Source organism: Myiozetetes cayanensis, unplaced genomic scaffold (genome assembly GCF_022539395.1).
Source record: "Myiozetetes cayanensis isolate MyiCay16 unplaced genomic scaffold, myiCay2020 scf3, whole genome shotgun sequence".
Classification (NCBI taxonomy): Eukaryota; Metazoa; Chordata; class Aves; order Passeriformes; family Tyrannidae; genus Myiozetetes; species Myiozetetes cayanensis.
Window position 1 is genome coordinate 48228708 of NW_026087521.1, and position 22394 is coordinate 48251101.

The window sequence follows — 22394 nt, forward strand, 5'->3', positions numbered from 1 at the left end:
GGCCAGAAAAGAAAGTGTGTTTTTCTAGAAGCTGTCTATACCTGACTCAGAGTTTTACACGACTGGATAAGACCGTTTATTTTCTATCCTGTGTCTCTAGTGCTTCTTCATATTAAATCCCAGACATCCTGGTGACTTACAAAAAGCATTATATTTCTGTTAAGGTCACTGCTATTGACTGGATGAAAATTAATCAAAACTGGCTATGTCAGCCATGTGCATGTTTTTAAAGGCTTGGCACAATTATTAGTGGATACTATTTCTTTCATATAATATGTTCTCACAAGTGTACGTTGCAAGAGATAACATTTCTCTGCATTATTTTGGTATGACTTCAAGACTTGAAAAATCAGTCATTCTGACTTTTAAATCCATACCTCATTTCTGCTGGCTATCCTTGCAGTCCTTCATTTTGTAGCTAAAGGCCCACTGGGGCTATGAAATTAACATAATTCCAATATGGAGGATTTGCCTGTGTTCATCATGGCCAAATACACACATGACTATTCACACACAGACAGAGGAAAGCTCTTCAAGATGAAGGACTGGGGGAGATCTCTGTGAATTCTGGCAACCCTTTGTCTTGTTGATTCTGGTATTTTTTTCTGCCTCAGTCATAATGACTCCAGGAGGCTAGGCCCATCAGAGTGGGGTCTAAAAATGTAACCGTGAAGTAATTCCTCTGCAGCATCTTTCAGCTCAGATATTTTATGTAAGAGAATAACAGCCTGGCCCTGAATACTCATGATTCCTTTGTATCTCTTCTTTCAAATGAATTTTCATTCACTTTGCTTCACATATATTTTCTTCTCTCTTCAGGTACAGGAAAGGGGATTCAGTTCACTCTCTTTGCTGGTTGCCATTTTGTTCCACTTCATGCATGTTTTCCAGCACCATTTTATAACACACACACTGAGGACAATTCATCATGTATTAATGAGATTCTCCTCTATGAAAGGGATATACTCCATGTAATATGCACATCCATCACTCAATTGTCCATGTACCACTCCCACTGTATCTATACCTTGACTTTTTATGATTTGTAATGCTAAAGCAAAATCTTAAAGCATGAAAAATGAGAGATCTTTTGTCTAGAAAAAGCAACTGCTAAACACAAAGAAAAAAATCCCTTCAAGGCTCCCCAGTTCAAAGACATCCCCTCTGGCTCAGTGAATCCCTGGCCTACAAATCACTAGCACCTAAGGGACCATTTTGATGAGATTAACAGATATCGTTCTTACCATCTTTATTTACTGGCGTCTGTCACAGTTGGGATATTGGCACAGGCTGAAGTTTCCTGTGAATTACTCAGGTTTTCCAGTGTTATGATCATGTGTCCAGAATGCAATTCAAAGGACAACAGAATATCAAGGCTGTCTTGCTTATATTGCCCATTAATTTCTCTGCACTCTGGATCCCTGATGATATTAATAACTGCAGAAACAAGTTCTAGTACACTGTGTATTCCTTCTCTGACCTCTCCCAGACTTATGTATTCCCAACACTAGCCCAGTAGAGCTAGTGTGTCCTTCAGCTTTACAAAGGACTATAACCAGGTAACCCTGCTACCCTAGGGAGGAGGTAAACAAAACAAACAAACAAACAAGCCCACCAAAATACCAAACCAGAGCTAAGATCATTCTCCACATAAGGACAACAAGCATATGTTGCAAAATTAAAAAAAAAAAAAAGTCAAAACCCAAAGAGATTTCAAGATTAAGAACCTCCTTTTTTTTTTTTTATTAGTGTCAGATGCAAACAAAATTTCCTGTCTTCATCCATTGATGTGGCTGACAGTGATAACCCTTGAAAGTTTTTCCATGTACTCAAGCACATCAAGGCCTATTTTCTTCTAAAGAGTAATAAAACAAGGACAGATCACACTTCTGCCTCCATTTAAGTTTTGGTTCTTCCCCTCCCCCATATCTTTTTTTTCCCCCAAGGAAGTTGTTTATTAAAATGAACATACATTAGATCTGGACAATTAATATCAGAATTACTCAAATGTTCACCTTATTGATCAGCAGGCCCTTTTCTCAACAGCTTTGCATAATTTGGGCTATAAAGTTTCCTTGTGTGTGTCTGCTATTGCAGTTTGGGCAAACCCAAAACCCCAGCTGTTTTTTCTTTACTTACCACCACGTCTATACAGCTGGATGCTAGGTGATCCCTGTTCCTGACTGTTCAGTGCTGACCTTGTGTGCTAGTTTGGTTGACGATACAATTAAATATAAGGCGTTACAAACTACTAACCTCAAATAGCACACAAAAGTTAAATTTATTATTCTTTTCCTCATATCAAATCCAAATCAATGAAATCGTGATTGCATTTTCAGTTCCAAAGCAGAAAAAAACCTGTGTCAGGAAGACCAAGGTTTAGCTTTAATATATTCATTATGGAAGCCAATCCCTTCTGGGACCAGATCATACAAGGCAAGTTATAGGCAAAATAGGAGAAGCCGATTCTTCCTGAATGTTCCCAAACTCTATACATACAGGCTCATGAGCTTGTGAAGCCAGATTCCTGACTTCACAACTGTCTGATAGCAGGAGTGCTGAGTGACTGTCCTCATTTATATATTGTGGGGAAATTCAGGCAGCAGTCAGGCCTTCTATTGCCCCTGGCAGTCTGGATGATACATTAACCTGGGATAGTGCTGCTCTGGCACCAGATCATGGACTGCATGGCACCAAAGCATGTACTGTAAAACCATAAGCTACAACACAACAATAACTTACACAGTGAACAACTGTTCAAAACTTTCCTGTTCCCTTCCATGGGAAGACAGCTAACCTATATAGCTGGCACCCAAAGCTACTTTAAATACTCCTTCTCTAGAAAGATGGCACAAACAGCCTTATGTAGAGCTGGTACCTGCTTCACCTGTCATCATGGCTAGGCTTCGCGAACAAAGATTTGAGAAGCGCTCTACCCACGCTTGCTACAAGCGCGCTGATGGCTAAAAAGGCCAATGTGAGATAGACAAGTCCGGTCGCAGAAGGCACAGCAGAAAGACTCCCCAGGTGATATCGACGAGACGCGATTCTTTCTGCGTTGTCTTTTCTCCTCGAGAGTGATCCTCCGTGTGTTCTCAAAAGCAGCAGCAGCGTTATAGATGGTGTGTCTGTCTCCAGGGCTCACGATTGGAGGCCAGGGTAGACAAATGGTGGTGATCGATATGGCCAAGGCTGAGGGATTGTTTCAGGCAGTCCTTGGATCTCCTCTTCGGGGCTCCTCTCTTGTGGCAGCCAGTGGCAAGTTCCCCAAAGAGCACGATCTTAGGGAGGCGGTAGTCCTGCATCCTGGAGACGTGCCCTGCCCAGCACAGCTGTGTTCTCAGCAGCATGGCCTCAATGCTCGTGACTGCTGCCTGTTCAAGGACAGACATGTTGGTCACATCATCCGTCCAGTGGATGTTTAGAATTGTACGGAGGCAGCGCTGATGGAAAGCCTTCTAAGAGACGCAAGTGGTGGCGGTAAATGACCCATGATTCGGACCCATATAAAAGAGTAGACAGTACAATGGCTCTGTAAACACTGATCTCAAGGCAGCATCATTTGAGAGCACCTTTGCCTAGTGTGTGACAGTGCTTTGGCTCTAACTGTCAGCTAAAGTCCAGCCTACATTGTGTCTGGGTGCCACCACCACTGCCTGTGTGGCAAAAAAAAAAAAGGGTTGCCTGCCAACACAAATGTACCTGTAAGCATGTCACATCAGCATTTGGGGGGTAAACAGCCAGAAGATGGCATATGGTAGATCAGCTGCACATGAACTCTGTGTCCAGGGACACTTTGTCCCTCATAGTAGCAAACATATTTCTGGTTGGAGAGGGAAAAGACATTTAGGCTGCCCATGTTGCTCCCTCCCTCTTACCAGAAGTCACAGACAGCACTGGCAAACAAATAGGAGAGAGTGGAGGGCAGAAAGCATGCAGAAGTGTTGGGGTGTTGTGGAGAGGAAGAGTGAGTTGCTCAGCTCCATGAGAGCTGCTCACTGGTCTGAGCAGCCAGGATTCAGTGCTGATGGAGAGGCTGCTATGAAAGGACAGTGGTGGCAATCCCTCCTTGGTGAAAGCAAGGCACTCTCGATTCAGGATGAGACTCCCCTCGATTTAGGGGGAGCCATAGCTGATGGAGCTTCTGTTCTTTTTGCTGACCTTTCATGGATACTTTGTCTCAGGGCCTGAGGTGTCCTCAATCACTCAATGATGACTACATACCGTGCTAGGGTGGTCTAGAACAGAGTTTGTCAAATGTCTTGGGTTAGTTTTAGAAGACCAAATTACATTAAGATATAAATAATTCTATTCTTTGATATATGACTGACTGAAAACCTTTTCATTGTGTGTGAGAAAAGTAAAAATGTGTTAATTTTATAAACTCACACATAGTAAAAAAAATTTTTTTCCTAATGAGCTGTTCTCAAAGGGTTTTGGCTCCCTGCATTTTTGCTGGTTGTTTTTTGCTTGTTTGGGTTTTTTTGTTTCTTTTGGGGTTGGGTTTTTTTGGTTTTTTTGGGGTGTTGTTTTTGGTGTGGGGTTTTTTTTTTTTTTTTGGTTTTGGAGGGGGTTTTTTCAGTGGTTTTGTTTGTTTGTGGTTTTTTGTTTTGGTTTGGTTTTTTGTTTGTTTGTTTGGTTGGTTTTTTTGCTTTCCCAGGAAAAATATCCTTCCTAGTGCCTTCTAACTACAGACACATCCAGGTTTTGGACTATAAATTTTCAATTGCCAAATGACATGCCATGGCAATGAAGACAGGAGGCCTCAATAGGTGCCCCAACCCTTAATCAAAGGTACAGGGAGGAGTGTAGAACATTCCAGGAAGCTGAGTCCAGAAGGACAGTCATCTATCGCCCTGCCCTATTTTGTCCTGCTCACTACAGATGCTTATCCATACTCTGAATTTAAAAGGCCTCAGTTCACTTAGGAGCTTCAACAGCAGCAGCAGCAGCGGCAACATTAACATTAAGAAGGCAGAGACTTGTTTTTGCTGCTACAAGTTTTCGGTTTGGTAGGTATCACTTTAAAATTCCTTAGCTACGTGTTAAAAGTTGCTAAACTGTGCTGGCTGGTTGGATCACACAAGTCATTACATTTGTAACTCAGATGAAGGATGAAGTCACTGAGGGCAAGTAAGGCATGGGTGTAACACTGAAATAGGAGTGTAATCACAATTGCAGGGAGCATTTACACCTCTTTCCTGTGGAACGTGTAATCCTGAGTGCAGCACTTAATATAAAGGCCCTCACCTAAATCTCTCTGGAAACTGCCATTTGAAGCAAGGAGAGGAACTGTGGTGCCCAGATGTAACAGCTGTACTTCCTCCAGCTGTCCGAGAAGGACTGACCACAGCGCTCACCTACAGCAGGTAGAGCAGCCCATTAACCACATTTGTGTGGCTGCTCTCACATTAATGCCTCCTAACAAAATTGTTTGAGAACAACAACTACTGTGCTCCCTCTCATTATTGCAAACATATTTAAATATTACCCAGAGCTTATTTTCTTAGGAACAAGTATTGGCAGGTCCTAAAATGGAGATGGGAATGTTTGATAGTTCTCAGGTGTAGTGCCAATCCTTGGCTGTGGCTTATGTGTCTCCTTGCTTATGCCAAGAGGTCTTAATATATAACTGCAAAGGTTGGACAGACCTGGGTATCTGCAGGGAAGCGACATGCAGGGAGGGCTCAGATTGCAATCTTTTGCAGGTTTGTGATGTAGTGTGTCCTGCTGGGGTGCCCATGAGGTGAGTAGGATTGAAGTTACTCATACAAAGTAGGCATTACAGTGGTGTTTTCTCCAAAAGTATCTCTGAAGATCCTGATATTACTTTCCTTCTCTTTTAGTGAATGATGAACTCTGTTTCCCTCCAGTCCTATTGGGAAAATCAAACTGCATGTAACAGTCTATATGGTGTCATCTTAATGAAATTTTTCTACAATATCCTATATCTAAATCAGGATTATTTACCTTACTTATTTGCTCAGCTGGAGGTGAAACTCTTATTCCTACCTTTTAGGTAATCCTTCACCACATTTTTCCTTTATCTGAGTACATCTGTTCATTTTATCTGAACTATCTGCATAGATTGTGGAGCAGCTCTTTTTAAAATTGCCAAATACACCTGAACTTTCCAAAATATTGTTCCTAAATACATTTTTTCACATAGAGAAAAATATATGTTTCAACCAGAAAATCTACATTACTAAAGTTATTTTATGTCTTTGATGCAAAACCATTAAAAAAAAGATCCAAACTTCTCTCCGTGTCATAAAATTTTTGAAACTTCAATTTATTTTAAGATACTAGATTGTAACTGATGGATCAGAAGCTGATATACATATATTTAGTGGTCCTTCTTGGGAATGGGAAAAGGGTAGCAACTGCTGGGAGAAAAGCCAGGTAGAAAATTGGGATAGTGACCATTTTAGCCACCTCAATTTCAGCCCCTAATAAATGTGAATCAAAACTCTGTGAAGCCACAAGTGAGAGCTTAAGCATTTACAATTCCTCCAGCAAAGGTTACTGAAGTAATTGTGTTCAAAATAACAAAAATAAGCAAAAGGAGTTTTTCATTTTGTTGATATGTCACTCACAGTCTATGCTTTTCCTCTGTCTATACTCTATGAAGTCTCTAAACAATTGTTAAATTTCATATCTTCACAGCAGTTACTGCTTTATTACACTATGCAGTCAGATCAAAGGAAAGTTTTGATCATTTGTTTATAAACATATACAGGCTAAAGGCTTAAAAAATATACATATTTTACTTAAATTTTGATAATTTCTGAAGATATATCTGCAATATCCACATCAACTCCAATTTATTTAATCCCCGTATCCTTATTTTATGTTACATAGTATTAACAAAGAGAACCTTGAAAGTCACAATTTGATTAGCTCTTTTCTAAATTACGTTCCCATTGAGGCATTGCAGAACTCAGGTGCACTTTTTCTGCAATGTTTTTTTCTGCTATTTCATTCTTACGTGGTGGAGGTCACAATTTTTCCCTTCATTGCATTTATTCATAGTTTCACATTGTCTGAAACACAATTTTACAGCAAACTAAAATCTTTCATCTTATATACATTTTTAGTATTTACAAAACTGCCACTGTAGATAAAAGCATGAGATGGGAATAGAATTACAGTTAGCTAAGATTACCTATTCATACAATCTGAATTTTTGATTGCTAATGCGCACTTAAATATTGTATTCACATTATGTGTTATATCTGGTAATACCAAAGGGTTGAGCTGTAGTTTAATCTTTATAATTCTTAAATAACGACAAAAGGTAATGATAATATGCTTTTTTTTCCTAATCAGTTACAGATTAATGAAATATTCCCCCAGAGCTCTGTTCTGTTATATTACCCTATATTCCACCAGATACCAGTATTGATTGAATCCTTCCTGGTTCTTTATGAATGACCTATGGCCTACCTCTCCCCTTGTTAAAACTCAGATTATCTCAAAGTGCTCTAGTTTTTGTCATGAAAGCATTTCCTTATTTCAGTAATTGCTGTAAAATGCATGAGGAATAATTAGGTGGGTTGTATTTAGAGTGGGAAGAGGATTCAGAACTGGTATAAGGTAAACCTTTGTGTATACATATTCTGTGAGATGTGTAAGAAAAATCCAAACAGCAATATAGTTTTAAAATTTTCTACTATTAGAGAAAATACATAACACGATAACACTCTTTGGGGAGAAAGAGCATAATTACTAAACTGCTATGCTAGTCCTTGCACATCTTCAATTACCAGAGAAACAAAGATAATTTCCATAAATATCACCAGAAGTTTAGAAGATTGTTTTCTTCTACAAAGCTGCAGTTTTGTAACATCAGATATCAGATGACTATTTACTTGAAACTAAAATGCAACATGAAAAGTAAATAGCTTGATTTACTTAATAATCGGTACAAAAATTCATATAAAAACAAACAAAAAGAAAACACCTCACACAAGGCAGCACAGTAACTTTCCCTCCCTTGTACTGAAATTCCAGGACGTCAAAATAAGCCAACTGTGTGTTCATAAATCTCTAGATATTAATAAATTGCTTATGTTTCTATAAAAAGTGCAATAGGAGGCTGTACGAGACACTATTTCACTAGACTTTAGCGTTTTAAGAGGTAAAACACATGGCCAAAGGAACTGGTTCTTAATCCATATTCAGAGCTGAAAGAAGAGTTTGTGTTACTTCCTCCTCTTCAAAATCAGTTTAAACTGTCAAAATAGCTTTAAATCGGCAGATTTCAACTTTGACCTCAAGAAAACCCTCTAAAGAATCAGACTGAGTTGTTGCTGTAACATTTATGTCAAAAGGAAATTTTTAATTTGCAAGGAAAAACAAAAGTTTCTCTCTTCAGAGGTCTCTCCAGCAGCAGCACACGGGATTTATCGCCTCTCCTTTAACTCAAACCGCGTGTTTGCCGCTGCAAACTCTCCCGAACGCAAGTACCTGCTCTTCTCCTCCCTCACCGGGGAAATGGGGCGATTTGGTGGCAGAAATTCCGAGGAAAATACACTTTTGTTAGTCCAAAGAAACACAAATCGAGCACACCGAAGGGCTCCCCGGCCGTGCAGCGGGGCGGGCTCTGCAACGCACCAATCACCGCGCGGCTCCACTCTAAAAATACGAGCATCTGACCCGCGCCAGCCCAATTGTGTTCGCCTGCTCCGCAGAGGACTCCGCCGCGATGTCCGAGACCGCTCCCGCCGCCGCTCCCGATGCGCCCGCGCCCGGCGCCAAGGCCGCCGCCAAGAAGCCGAAGAAAGCGACGGGCGCTTCCAAAGCCCGCAAGCCCGCGGGGCCCAGCGTCACCGAGCTCATCACCAAGGCCGTGTCCGCCTCCAAGGAGCGCAAGGGGCTCTCCCTCGCCGCGCTCAAGAAGGCGCTGGCCGCCGGCGGCTACGATGTGGAGAAGAACAACAGCCGCATCAAGCTGGGGCTCAAGAGCCTCGTCAGCAAAGGCACCCTGGTGCAGACCAAGGGCACCGGCGCCTCCGGCTCTTTTCGTCTCAACAAGAAGCCTGGAGAAGTAAAAGAAAAAGCTCCCAAGAAAAGGGCGCCTGCAGCCAAGCCCAAGAAGCCGGCGGCTAAGAAGCCGGCCAGCGCCGCCAAGAAGCCCAAGAAAGCAGCGGCCGTGAAGAAGAGCCCCAAGAAGGCTAAGAAGCCCGCGGCCGCAGCGGCCAAGAAAGCAGCCAAGAGCCCCAAGAAAGCCGCAAAGCCAGGCCGCCCCAAGAAGGCAGCGAAAAGCCCGGCCAAGGCAAAAGCAGTGAAGCCCAAAGCAGCCAAGCCTAAGGCAGCCAAGCCCAAAGCGGCCAAGGCGAAGAAGGCGGCGCCGAAGAAGAAGTAAATTATAATACCAGAAGAGTTCTGCTCTGCATATTTTGTTATCCAACGGCTCTTTTAAGAGCCACCCACACTTTCCCTAAGGGAGCTGAGGCACCGAGGTCGTCCATAACCTGCAGCAGGGATCCAGTAATTCGTAAGTCGTCAAGAGGTCAATTGTGTCTTTTTTTTTTTTTTTTTTTCTCCCTAGGATTACCGAAAGAAATGCTAACGAGCACGGTATAACGCGGCGGCTTTAGGGAAGTGTAGACTTTTTTTTTTCCTCAGAGTAATTAGTTTGACTACCAGGAAGCAATGTTAAGCAATGTTTTATAATGATTTGATAAAAAAAAGGATGTATGTTTTTTTTAAAGATGTATTTTGTAACAGAATAATGCAATTGCCAGGCACGCTACTACTGAGCCATGTCTAATCTATTGTATTATTTCTCTTAAGGTGTCTCCTTAAATGCTTTTGTGTATCTGGGGGAGGAGGGGAGGCTTTCTTTACTGACACAAAAATAGCCCTGAGCTCTCCCAATCCTTTTGTTCCCACTGAGAAAGAAAGCCTAGAGTATTGAAAAAGACCGCCCTGACCAAGGATTGGCCAGCGGAGAGCCCGGCCCGCTGCCTCTTCCCCCTCCCTCAGCAAACATTACGCCTCTTATCTCTGGAACTGTGTCAGCCACTCTCGGAGAAGAAAAAGGCGGAAGATGGGGGAGGGACGGGAACTCTCAACGAATAGTGTTCCCATGTTCTCTGACATAAGAACTAAACGAAAAACATCCCATACGAGGAAGAACTTGCATGGGGAGGACGTTTTGGCACGCCTTTGTTAACGAAAACCTGGAAAGCGTTGCTACTATCACCAAGCCAAAAATGCTGTTAATAAATTTGGAAAAAGACAAAACACGGGTTGAGTGATTAATATAAATCGGCATAACCGTGGTATGGATAACTGAGCTCTCTTATGATTTTGTGGGTGGCTCTGAAAAGAGCCTTTGGATTATTTTCACCGGAAAAGACAACGTGCCGCTTTTCCTTTGTGTTTACTTGGCTTTGGCCTTGTGGCTGTCGGTCTTCTTGGGTAGCAGCACGGCCTGGATGTTGGGCAGCACGCCGCCCTGCGCGATCGTCACCTTGCCCAGCAGCTTGTTGAGCTCCTCGTCGTTGCGGATGGCGAGCTGCAGGTGGCGGGGGATGATGCGCGTCTTCTTGTTGTCGCGGGCCGCGTTGCCCGCCAGCTCCAGGATCTCGGCCGTCAGGTACTCCAGCACGGCCGCCAGGTACACGGGCGCGCCGGCGCCCACCCGCTCGGCGTAGTTGCCCTTGCGCAGCAGGCGGTGCACGCGGCCCACGGGGAACTGCAGCCCGGCCCGCGACGAGCGCGACTTGGCCTTAGCCCGCGCCTTCCCGCCCTGCTTCCCGCGACCGGACATCTTCCCTGGCTCGCTCGCCGCTAAGAAGAACCCGCAGCAGGACGGAGCGGGCAGACGGCGCACCCCGACCACAGCCCCGCTTTAGTACCTCGTCCCTGCGCTGATAGGCTGAGAAGTAGGTCTCGTGTGGGCAGCCAATGAGGAGGCGAATCGAATTCTGACCAATAAAACCAGGGTATTGGGGAATGATGTCGCCTTGTCTTTTGACCAATGAGAGTGAGGAAGACTGATGCTCTCATTTGCATAAGGGGGCTATAAATAGGTGGCACGGAGCCGGTATCCGTCATTTCGCCTCCTGGCTGGACTTGGAGCGGCTTAGTTAGTTGGCGATAATCGCGAGTTCGCAGCCATGCCCGAGCCGGCCAAATCCGCGCCCGCGCCTAAGAAAGGCTCCAAGAAGGCGGTGACCAAGACGCAGAAGAAGGGCGACAAGAAGCGCAAGAAGAGCCGCAAGGAGAGCTACTCCATCTACGTGTACAAGGTGCTGAAGCAGGTGCACCCCGACACGGGCATCTCGTCCAAGGCCATGGGCATCATGAACTCCTTCGTCAACGACATCTTCGAGCGCATCGCCGGCGAGGCGTCGCGCCTGGCGCACTACAACAAGCGCTCCACCATCACGTCGCGGGAGATCCAGACGGCCGTGCGGCTGCTGCTGCCCGGCGAGCTGGCCAAGCACGCCGTGTCCGAGGGCACCAAGGCTGTCACCAAGTACACCAGCTCCAAGTAAATACCTGCTAGAAATACTGTTTAACCCAAAGGCTCTTTTAAGAGCCACACAATTTTTCAAGAAAAGGGCTGACAGTCAACTGAGAACACTTTTTACTTTTCTAGTGTGGAACGTTATCTTGCAGTTTGGGGGGCTTTGGGCATGCCCCTTACGGCCAGTTTTGATAACATACTGGTTTTCAGTTTTATGTGTCATTGAACATAAACTAATCTGGCAATAAATCACTATAACTAGAGGCATTTTTAATTTTTCTCAAGGTGATACCACTTTTTTTTTAATTTATAGTTCTCTTGCTACTTTTAATATCGCATTATGTGTGAGCAATACTTCACTGATAAAAGGATCTTCAGTGGTTGTCTTAATTATTACACTATTCATGTGAATTTTACAGTAACTTGCCTATCTTTTCCCTATGACTGCTTTGGATTCCCCTTGCAACTAAAAAAAAAATATGTAAAATTCAATTTTTTTATACATATTTGCTCTCAGAGTTTATCATATTGTTACTTATCAGGCTCAAACTGCAGGCTTTTTTAATCACTCCATCACACTGTTGGATAATTTAATGCTATCATAGATGTAGATCACATCCATTACCACTTTGCAACTGGGTCTGAATAATCCTGAATTTTAAGTATGTGTTGTGTACTTCTGAAGGTACTGAATTCATAGAGGGACTACAGAATCACAATAGTCCAACTCTCTAGTACTGACTGCATGTTGTTTGGTAGTACAGGTAACGAGACAGACACCAGGTCTCTCAAATCTGATACCTATTATCTAAATCAAAGTTAATTTCAGCTAGAAGGTTTTTGGGGATGTCTCAGATTGGATTTCAGATATCCAGTGGGAATTGGCATCCTCTATATTCCATATCCTTCTTCAGCAGCTCAAAATGGCATTTAGGCATCTGATCACCAAGTGCTTTACTGCAAACTCTGGAACACAGGTTGCATATTCTGGGCCTCTGTGTATGTCCAATGCCTAAAAAGATTATTAAAACGTGATATATTCCAGTCTCTAGTTATATATAAATATATATATACCCTTATACCTCTTTTATAAGGGTACCTGGCTTACTAGAAAAGGACTCTAGAGAAGGATCACATCATATGAGCACATAAATGTGTTCATGTTTAACATGATGATAATAACCAGAAGAATATTACAGTGGCTACTATTCTCTATAAGCAGTCATGTAAAAACACCCCTGTTCAAAATATAGCTATCACAGGGCAGCCCTGTTACCTAAGTTAAAATAGGAGCTTGGTAGTGCCTTTTGGACTCTCAGCTCATAAGCATTCATTTTTCCTTTCCTGTCTTTATATACTCCAGGTTGCACACTTCATTAACACAGCTGCCATAGAAATTTTAGGTATTTTTTAATAGATTGCTTCAGTATGGGAAATTGTTTCTAGGCCCATGAAACTCTTTACTCAAGAAAATAAAATGGTGCTGTGATTGGTCCCTTCAACTTCAGTATGAATGATAAGGCAATATTAGGGGACTATAATGTCAACATAGCATTTGACATCAGATCTGATTGTAACACAACCCTTATTTTTCTAACAGTGCTGAGAAAAAAGTCTCTGAACTGACAAAAAAGCAACTACCTTGGAAACTTTTTGTGCTTGTTCTTTTCACCAAAGGTAAAAGTAGTAGGATTTAAACTCAGTAAAAATAACCAACTTGATTTCATGCCACAGGAGGACATGAACTTTCAAACATTCAAAACATTCAAATGAAATAATGCAAATAGTGTGAATATACATATATTCACACATATATAGAGCGTGAATATGAAATCATGTGGCAGCTTATTCTTCCATCATTCATGCTCTTTGCTGTTCTTTCCTGTTTAGTTAAAAACAGCGCTGTTTATATTCTTAAATCCACTCTACAGAGATGAGATCACCAGCAACAGTAAGAGGATAGTATTCAAATACATTGTCCTGGTATAGCAGGAATTATGGTGCTTCCACTTAGACCATGTAGGAACTATATACATGCCACCTCTAAAGGGTTCCTGCCCTAGGTTCCCAATTGAAGATGTTTCCAATACACTGAGTAAATGTTTATTTACCCAACATGCAGAGCAGCTAGAGCTGTGTCTCCAAAGAGGAAACCTCTGCACCAGATTGCAACCCAAATTATACCTGTACCACTCATCACCCAGTCCCCAAATGCAATAATTTGGTTCTTCTTGGTGTTCCCTTGATTTCTTACTGATTTTCTTGGTCACTGGGCTAATCGTCTTCTGAAGTTATTTCATTCTCATGTTATTTCCATGGTCTTTCTTCATTCTGCTTCAATCTTGCCAATTTTAACTTGTTCTGTGTTTGTGGCATTATTTTATCAAGAAGTTTAGGCTCTTATCAGCTCTTGTGCCCTAAGGCTTCAACTTGTTGAGATTCCAGTGCTAAGCAAGGCTATTAATCCTAACAATTCTCAAACTGGGATGTGCTAGAGTGCATAATCTTTAAACAGGCCCTTCATGTTGTATTTTTATCTACCCTCCATGTCTGCCTTCAAAATACCTCTTGATTCACATTAACTGAAATATGGGTATATTGGCATTTGCGTATGCAAACACTCTTGTCAAAATACTTTTTTCATGTCATCACAAATTTTTGTCATCTTAAATTACCAGAGTTACATTACAGTTTAGTACTGTAGTGAATGACCAGCAATAAATAATACTGAAGAAAAATACAACCAGTACAAAATTTCCCATGTCTTATTTTTATTAGAATATTAAATTAGTAGCATTCCTGGTAAAATATATACCTTCTCTAGATCACCATACCTACAGTAAAATTTATTTTTATTCTTTTTCATCTTTATAAAAGAAAACCAACACCCTCTGCTTTTATTTCTGCAAAAGTGAAATACACCAAATTTAAAATATAAGATGTTAAAAATATATAAAATTTAAAAAAACCCACCTTTATTCTCTAGGTAACTGACTGAATAGTGAATCAGAAATGAGAAATAGATGTCATTCACTTGATCCAAAACCTGATCAAATCACACACACTCTAGCACTTTTTCACTACTTTGCAGTTTTGATTGTGGTTATTTGAGGTTTTTTGTTGTTGTTTCTTTTGTTTTTAATAATGGAGTAAATCTGCTCACCTGCTTATGAAATCAAATTCTTTTTCCTAACGGCCACAGATTATAATTACTTGACACATAGGGCAAATTATTGCAATATTACTGTCACAGGGACTTTCTTTTCCAGTTTTAATAGAAAAGAATATGTTTTAAAATAATTAGCATTGTAGGAGAAAGTATTGACTGCAGCTTGAGAAAAATATTTGGCCATATACACACCCATATATAAAGTTTTTGACCAGCAATGAAAATGTGCCCAGTTCACATTGTGAATGAAATAAATTGGGACTTTGTGTTCCAAAACCCGGTGTCAGGGTTGAGCCATTCTGAGCTCAGCACAGCTCGAGACAGGACACAAATCTCACTTGGAGAAGAGGACTGAAAGTAAAGGGGAACACAGCTGAGAACTTCTCCCTTCCCATCTCCTACACTTACAAGAAAGGAAGAAACATTACAATGAGCAAGAACATCTATTTCCTCAAAGACTGAGGTCACAGAATGAGGGGTTTATGTAGGTAGAAAGGCATTTTAGGCTTTGAGTTAGGTTTCTTTAATGGTTACAAAGAAATAAATTATTTGACAGCAGCCCTGGCGGAGTAGTTGTTCTAAAAGCATTCCTTGTCAAAAATGATAATACATATTAATCACAAAGTTTCATCCTTTCATTTTTAACACTGAAAAGCTCAGGAAGCAATTCTGGATGTACTTGCATTTCAAAGCTAGAAAGGAAGTTGCTTTTTTGTGAAAGGAATAATAGAACATCTTGGAATTTTAATCACTAATAAAATCCACAACCTTTTTGTATTTGTACTTCTACTTGTGTTTTGTGTAGATGTTTTACTTGCAAAGGTTACAAGAAAGTGGGAGAAACAATTCCTGAAATAAGAAGAGAGCACACACGGAGAGTTACATCTGAAACTTGGACTTTGGACAGAGGAAAGCATATTGATCTACCTCTGTGCAACAGCAGATCTGTGAAGAAATGTACACACCTCCTGTAAGCCTCTCTTTTCTTTTTGTAGCAAGTAGCAGCCACTGCAGCGATAACAATCTGAACTCTCGACATGATCAAGTTTTCATTTTTTGCCTTATGCACTTGGGACACAGCAAGGTTAACGTCTTTAATCATCCTGCCAAGAAAAAAGGACAAGAATTACCATAGGAATGACAAAGCCCCAGTCTTTCCACACACAGAAACATGTCTTTAGACAGAGCTGACTCCACCTGCGCTCCAAGCACCAGCAGACCAGACTGACTGCATTACAGGTAAACCCGGGTGCTTGGACTCAGCTGAGCTGGCTCAGGAAGCCGAATTTACCTGAGTCAGTTCCATTCTCTACATATGGGGACTTTTGAATACCTTCCATAGGTACAAATCCTATGGGAGAAGTGAAATGGTCACATGGATGTAAAACATGTTTAGCTACTGGAGTTTTAGCTTTAGCTGATATTTTTATATGTCAGGCAAAGCCTCATGGGATGTGTATGCATCATAATTCAGATTTATCATTGCAGCGCCTAACTGAGCATTTATTGACAGGTTAAAAATAATGACGATTTCTAAAATGTTGATAAAGGCAATCAGGGTGATTAACCCTTCTCCTAACAGCATTAAGGCAGATAAGTCATCTACTCTTTTTGTTTTCATTTTTACAGTATTTTCCACCTCAGAACATTTGCATGGAAGATCATATTTCTCAGCAGGAAATGGCACGGGGTAAGACATCAGATGAGCAACAGATGAAGATATCAAGAAACTGCAGAAGAGCTGCAGTTTATTCACAACATTTATCTGAACTGAATAATGTGTACTCTTCCACTTTACCTACAGGCTTGTTTATTAACAGTGAAAGAGTTAAAAATATTTTAATTGGTGGGGGGAAGTGAAGAGGAAATAGCTTGCTTCTGGATTAAAAAATCTAGTACCCCGCTCTGCCCTTCCAGGAGATACCCAACCCTTTTCTTTGCCTTCTCCCCGCTGTTCCCAGAGGACTCTTGCAGTGCAGGGGGTTGTAGGAGGCTGCAGAGCAGCATAGCCCTCTCAGTCCCCAACCCTTACAATGCCCCCATTCCTCCTGCAAGTCTTTTTCTGCCAAGGTCAACACCCCTCCATGTTTCTCTTCAAACTGTCCCATGTTACCCTCCTCTCCCTCCTTCAAGCTCTTCTGTAACAGGCCTTGGCTCCCTCCTCCCAGAGGCAGATTAGTCCTTAAATCCCTGTCTTTGACACCGGTGCAGGGAGCAGAAAAACACAATGCTTGTCATGACCAGACTGACAAACCTGAAAAGTTTCATCATCACTGGAGAAACAATGGGTCCTTGTGGGAATGGTCCACTCTGTTATTCACAACTGGCTACATTTATACTTCACCTGAGGTCTCCTCTGTTGACATACGCAAATGAAACCTGTGTGATTAAATAACACGGAAAAGCCAGACTGCTCAGTAGAGAAATTAAAAGGCCTATGTTTTGGTTCTTTTTTTCTGGTTCCCTCTCTCAAGGAGCAAAATGCACAGTGAAGAAAAAAGTAACAAAATACAAATTCACATTTGATTCATTCATTTCAGTGCACAGCTATCTCATCAATCCCAGGGCCACTGTGCACTCCACCATCTGAAACATGCATATACCCCTTTTGTCAAGCATTGGTAGGAGAACATGGATGTGTAGTGGGGGGTTTGGGTAGGGGGTGGGTGGGCTGCTTGGGAGCAGGACCCCCTAACAGGGATGGGAGGGTGATGCGAGGGATGCACTGCCTAGAGAGTTGTCTCATCAGAATTGCTAAATGGGTCCCACGAGACAGTTTTCTTCTTTTTCTCCTCCTGATCAGAAGCATTTTCACATTCCTCTCCCGTTCTGCTGATGCAAAATCAAGTTATTTTCAAAGAAATGCCCAAGTATCTGTCTGTGTTGGTTATAGGAGGCTTCTGGTGTTCACAACAGCATTGTTAGAAAATACATATATTTTCAAAACCAATCTCCTCAGTTACCCCAGTCTTGGTAAAACACATCTACAAACCATCTTCATAGAGGTGTCTGGCTGTACAAGACATATTCAAGGTCCTCCAAGCATTCATTTCTAAGGGAAAGAAACCCATAAAATTGTTCTCTTGAAAGTTTATGCAGTCTACAAAGTAAAATTTAAATATACTCACACAACAAGATGACATACCCAGGGTTGTTCATAGGAGTCTTTCCCATTGTTTACTACAATCTGATATGCAGATGACGGTTTCATTATGTAGAATGCACAGACACAGGGAGGAGTGTAAACTTCCTTCCATTAAAGAGGGTTAAATATATCGCCAACCTAATTTTAGGAACATTAATCTCATTAAACATCAGGTCCACAGATGTGTTAGCTCATATCTCTCTTTTTCCCTAGACTGGAGCATAGAGCTGGGGAACACCATACTGAAAACTGCTCCTGTTTCTCTAGTGTTACAAACTGCAAAAGAGCCCCAGAAAGGCAAGAGGCTATCAGGCTTCTGTGGCCAAGAGCCTGCACAAGACCATAAGAAAAGCCATGCTAAAGCCAGAAGCAAATCGAAAGCAAGCAGGGCAGCACTAAAGCAGAGAAGCAAACTTTTAACCACACTGTGCCCTGCTGTAATGGCAGCAGCTTTTCTAAGGACGACTCACTTTTTCCCCAAAACAAAGTGCAAATTTTAAACTCCCCATATCACATGGATCCAGTGAGTAGTGCCAGAAAAATGAAATTAGGTGATAGTGCTCTTTGCAGTTGAAACAGCAACCGTCACTTTAGTGGCACATCACATCAGATGAGAACACTGGCGATTCTTCCCTGCTTGAAAACTTTCCCCAGTTTTACAATTAATTCTGCCAAGGAAAGCCAGGGGGATTCTCGCATACATGAGAGTGTTAAAAGGCAGCAGAAACGGAAATCAGTCAGAGGCCTGAAGCTGGGAACACCCCTCCTGTTGTGAAACAATTGAGTCAGGGCCGCTGCCAAGACATCAGGGTTTTTTTCGGGGCTTAATTTTTCATGTGTGTCCTTTGCTTCCTTCCCATTCCCTTTCCTCTCAGTTTAAAACCTGGAGGCACAACAGCAACCAGCTGCTATTTAGTTCTCTTGAACAGAAATGTAAATTAGTATTGACTTCGGTTAATGTTACCCTCTAGTAAGTACTGCACAGAGCACTTACAGGAAGTACAGAGTTGATTGGCTAGGAGCTGTAATGTTTATATCAGTATTACAAAATCCTTAATTGCTGCAGTAAACGGATTGAAAATATCCATTTTTTTAAAAGCAGAAATTTAATGAATAACAAAAAAATTCTATAACAGCAAACAACAAAATGAATCTTAGTAGAAAGTCCAAGTTCTTTAAAAATATTACCATCTGTCGAAGTAACTTCTCCCTAAACCACAAGCAGATGAAAACAGAATGTTTTTTAAGGCAAAACCTAGAAGAAAAGGCAGCTGACGTGTTTCTGCCTCTGTTCCCTGAAGCAAAACTAGAGTGACTCAGCCTTTTATAGTCGAAGTGGGTGGCTCTGAAAAGAGCCTTTTTGTTTCTTGATAAACTTTAAGCAGCATTTACTTGGCTTTGGCCTTGTGGCTGTCGGTCTTCTTGGGCAGCAGCACGGCCTGGATGTTGGGCAGCACGCCGCCCTGCGCGATCGTCACCTTGCCCAGCAGCTTGTTGAGCTCCTCGTCGTTGCGGATGGCGAGCTGCAGGTGGCGGGGGATGATGCGCGTCTTCTTGTTGTCGCGGGCCGCGTTGCCCGCCAGCTCCAGGATCTCGGCCGTCAGGTACTCCAGCACGGCCGCCAGGTACACGGGCGCGCCGGCGCCCACCCGCTCGGCGTAGTTGCCCTTGCGCAGCAGGCGGTGCACGCGGCCCACGGGGAACTGCAGCCCGGCCCGCGACGAGCGCGACTTGGCCTTGGCCCGCGCCTTCCCGCCCTGCTTCCCGCGCCCGGACATCGCAGCGATTCAGCACTCGGCGCTCGCAGCACACCCGCAGCAGCCTCGATGAGCCCCGGCCCGGCCCGCCCGCCGCGTTATATACAACCCGGGCGGAGCGGCAGCGCCTGCTCCGATTGGCTGCCAGACGGGAATCGCGCCGCAGCCAATGGGAACGCGAATTCAGAAGGCTCCAATGGCAAAGCTGGGCGCGGGGTGACGACGCCAAGCCGAGCCAATAGCGCCGCGCCGCTGCGAACAGCGCCGCTATAAAAGCGGCTCCCGCGGCCGCCGCGCCACCGTCGGTTCCCGGTTGTGTTTCGTTGTGTGTTGCGGCAGTCGCGAGTTCGCAGCCATGCCCGAGCCGGCCAAATCCGCGCCCGCGCCTAAGAAAGGCTCCAAGAAGGCGGTGACCAAGACGCAGAAGAAGGGCGACAAGAAGCGCAAGAAGAGCCGCAAGGAGAGCTACTCCATCTACGTGTACAAGGTGCTGAAGCAGGTGCACCCCGACACGGGCATCTCGTCCAAGGCCATGGGCATCATGAACTCCTTCGTCAACGACATCTTCGAGCGCATCGCCGGCGAGGCGTCGCGCCTGGCGCACTACAACAAGCGCTCCACCATCACGTCGCGGGAGATCCAGACGGCCGTGCGGCTGCTGCTGCCCGGCGAGCTGGCCAAGCACGCCGTGTCCGAGGGCACCAAGGCTGTCACCAAGTACACCAGCTCCAAGTAAGCTGCTCCTGCAGCCCCCCGTGCCAGACCTCCTTGACCCAAAGGCTCTTTTAAGAGCCACCCACCTTTTCAATAAAAGAGCTGACGCTGTGGTCACTTGTTTCCTGACCCAAGTTTATTTCCGGAAAAAAGGTAGTAAGGGAGTAAAAGTAGTGTAAAAGTGTAAGGAAAGCGGGATCTCACTTGTTTGCAATAGCCAATGCGTTGTGGAGCACCTGCATTCCTGGAGCAGAAAATGCTCGTGAATTCCTTACAATACTTAGTGAGCGCACTTCATTTTTGAGTACGGTTTGGGGGCGGTGGGTCAAACAATAAACGAATGCTGTTTCGTGTCGTAATACGCCCCAAACAAACGTATCACGAAAAGCGGGTATATGGTGTTTCCTCGTGAGGTACGCGGGCGGGAGGCCGTATGCATCGGGGACATCAAAAGCTCAGGTGGTTATAGCAGAGCCTGGGAGGTTGTTTTTAGGTTTAGTTTTTGAGCAAAAAGCTCGGGATCGAGGCGCGTCCCCTTCCGAGACTAATGCACGGTCTCGAGGACGGCCGGGGGAAGCAAAGGGCAGCCCTTCTCCGCGGTGTGGCCCTGGAGCTGCGTAGCCCCGGCCGTGGCGGCGACCACAGGCTACCCGGAACGGCTCTTCCCCGGTGCCGCCCGCTTCTCCCTCCACCGCCCCGCGACCCGTCAATCCCGCTGCCGCCGCCGCCGGGCGCTGGAGCCGGTGGGGCAGAGCCGGAGCCGCGCGGCCGCCGGGCTCGGTCGGACCTGGGTGAGGACTGCGCGGCGCTTCCCCGCGGGCGGGGCCGACGCGGCTCTCGAGGGGGCGGCGATTGGTGGCGCTCGTGGCCCTTCCTCGCTCGCCCAGGGCGCGCTCGCCGCAAGAGAAGCGCGGCTGGAACCCTGGCGGGGGAGCAGCCAGGAAAGGTTGGGCTGGCGCGAACGGTCGGCTGCCACCCGCGCCTTCGGCCCTTCTGCCGCGGCCCCGAACCCAAGGCGGCTACTGAGCGGGAAAAAACGGCGAGCCGTCACGAGCGAGAAGGCGGTTGCCGACGGGAGCTTTTACCAGCGCTCCCGCTGCCGGGGGCGGGCGAGAGGGGGAGCGGATTTGGAAGAGGCCGAGCGCGAGGCGTGCGTGGGCGGCGAGCCCTCGTTGCGGTACTGGCCTCCGGTGGTTGCCGCCACCCCTCTGCCTTCCAAACGGCCGTTGGTGGCGGCGGGAGCCGGCGCTAAAGCGTTACAGAGCGCCGGCAACGAGCGGGCGGCGGGGCCGGGGCGGGCAAGGGGAGGTCGGGCCGGGCCGGGGCGGCGGGGCAGGGGCAGGGCCGGGGCGGGGCAGGGGCGGGGCAGGGCGGGCTCCCCGCGCGAGAGGCGCGCGCTGTTCCCGGGCTTCGCGAACGGTCCAATGGCAGGCGGGCGGTGTCTCGCGGCGACCAATGGGCAGGGAGCTGTGGCTATAAATAGGGCGGCAGCGGCGCGGCGGCCGCAGTGTCGGTGGTGCCGAGCGCGTTGGGGTGTTTGTCTGCGGAGCGATGGCGCGCACGAAGCAGACGGCGCGTAAGTCGACGGGCGGGAAGGCGCCCCGCAAGCAGCTGGCCACCAAGGCGGCCCGCAAGAGCGCGCCGGCCACGGGCGGCGTGAAGAAGCCGCACCGCTACCGGCCCGGCACGGTGGCGCTGCGCGAGATCCGGCGCTACCAGAAGTCGACGGAGCTGCTGATCCGCAAGCTGCCCTTCCAGCGCCTGGTGCGCGAGATCGCGCAGGACTTCAAGACCGACCTGCGCTTCCAGAGCTCGGCCGTCATGGCGCTGCAGGAGGCCAGCGAGGCCTACCTGGTGGGGCTCTTCGAGGACACCAACCTGTGTGCCATCCACGCCAAGCGCGTCACCATCATGCCCAAGGACATCCAGCTCGCCCGCCGCATCCGCGGAGAGCGCGCCTAAGTCTCCTGCCGCAGCCCTTCCCTGGCAAGGCACGGAGGCAGCCCACACAGACCCAAAGGCTCTTTTAAGAGCCACTTCACAGGTCAATGAAAAGAGCTGTAATTCTGCTTCAAAACTGTCACAGGTTTGATATTGTGGTCAGTGCCTTATGTTTTGCATAGAAAC

General features: G+C 45.2%; 6 protein-coding genes across 6 annotated transcripts; 4 read left to right on the forward strand and 2 right to left on the reverse strand.

The window, feature by feature from the left end:
* The first annotated feature begins 8687 nt into the window (after positions 1–8687).
* Positions 8688–10234, forward strand: LOC126644724 (histone H1.01). The gene has a single exon (XM_050324407.1). It carries the CDS (start codon positions 8708–8710, stop codon positions 9365–9367), a length of 660 nt encoding a protein of 219 aa, XP_050180364.1. The 5' UTR covers positions 8688–8707; the 3' UTR covers positions 9368–10234.
* Positions 10235–10390: 156 nt separating this feature from the next.
* Positions 10391–10842, reverse strand: LOC126644726 (histone H2A-IV). Its single transcript, XM_050324408.1, has one exon. It carries the CDS (start codon positions 10778–10780, stop codon positions 10391–10393), a length of 390 nt encoding a protein of 129 aa, XP_050180365.1. The 5' UTR covers positions 10781–10842.
* LOC126644727 (histone H2B 1/2/3/4/6) lies at positions 10800–11596 on the forward strand. The gene has a single exon (XM_050324409.1). It carries the CDS (start codon positions 11130–11132, stop codon positions 11508–11510), a length of 381 nt encoding a protein of 126 aa, XP_050180366.1. The 5' UTR covers positions 10800–11129; the 3' UTR covers positions 11511–11596.
* A 7535-nt stretch (positions 11597–19131) lies between these two features.
* LOC126645025 (histone H2A-IV) lies at positions 19132–19582 on the reverse strand. The gene has a single exon (XM_050324954.1). It carries the CDS (start codon positions 19572–19574, stop codon positions 19185–19187), a length of 390 nt encoding a protein of 129 aa, XP_050180911.1. The 5' UTR covers positions 19575–19582; the 3' UTR covers positions 19132–19184.
* Positions 19583–19870: 288 nt separating this feature from the next.
* On the forward strand, positions 19871–20366 carry LOC126645249 (histone H2B 1/2/3/4/6). Its single transcript, XM_050325448.1, has one exon. It carries the CDS (start codon positions 19909–19911, stop codon positions 20287–20289), a length of 381 nt encoding a protein of 126 aa, XP_050181405.1. The 5' UTR covers positions 19871–19908; the 3' UTR covers positions 20290–20366.
* A 1446-nt stretch (positions 20367–21812) lies between these two features.
* LOC126645247 (histone H3) lies at positions 21813–22249 on the forward strand. Its single transcript, XM_050325445.1, has one exon. It carries the CDS (start codon positions 21819–21821, stop codon positions 22227–22229), a length of 411 nt encoding a protein of 136 aa, XP_050181402.1. The 5' UTR covers positions 21813–21818; the 3' UTR covers positions 22230–22249.
* The last annotated feature ends 145 nt before the right edge of the window (positions 22250–22394 follow it).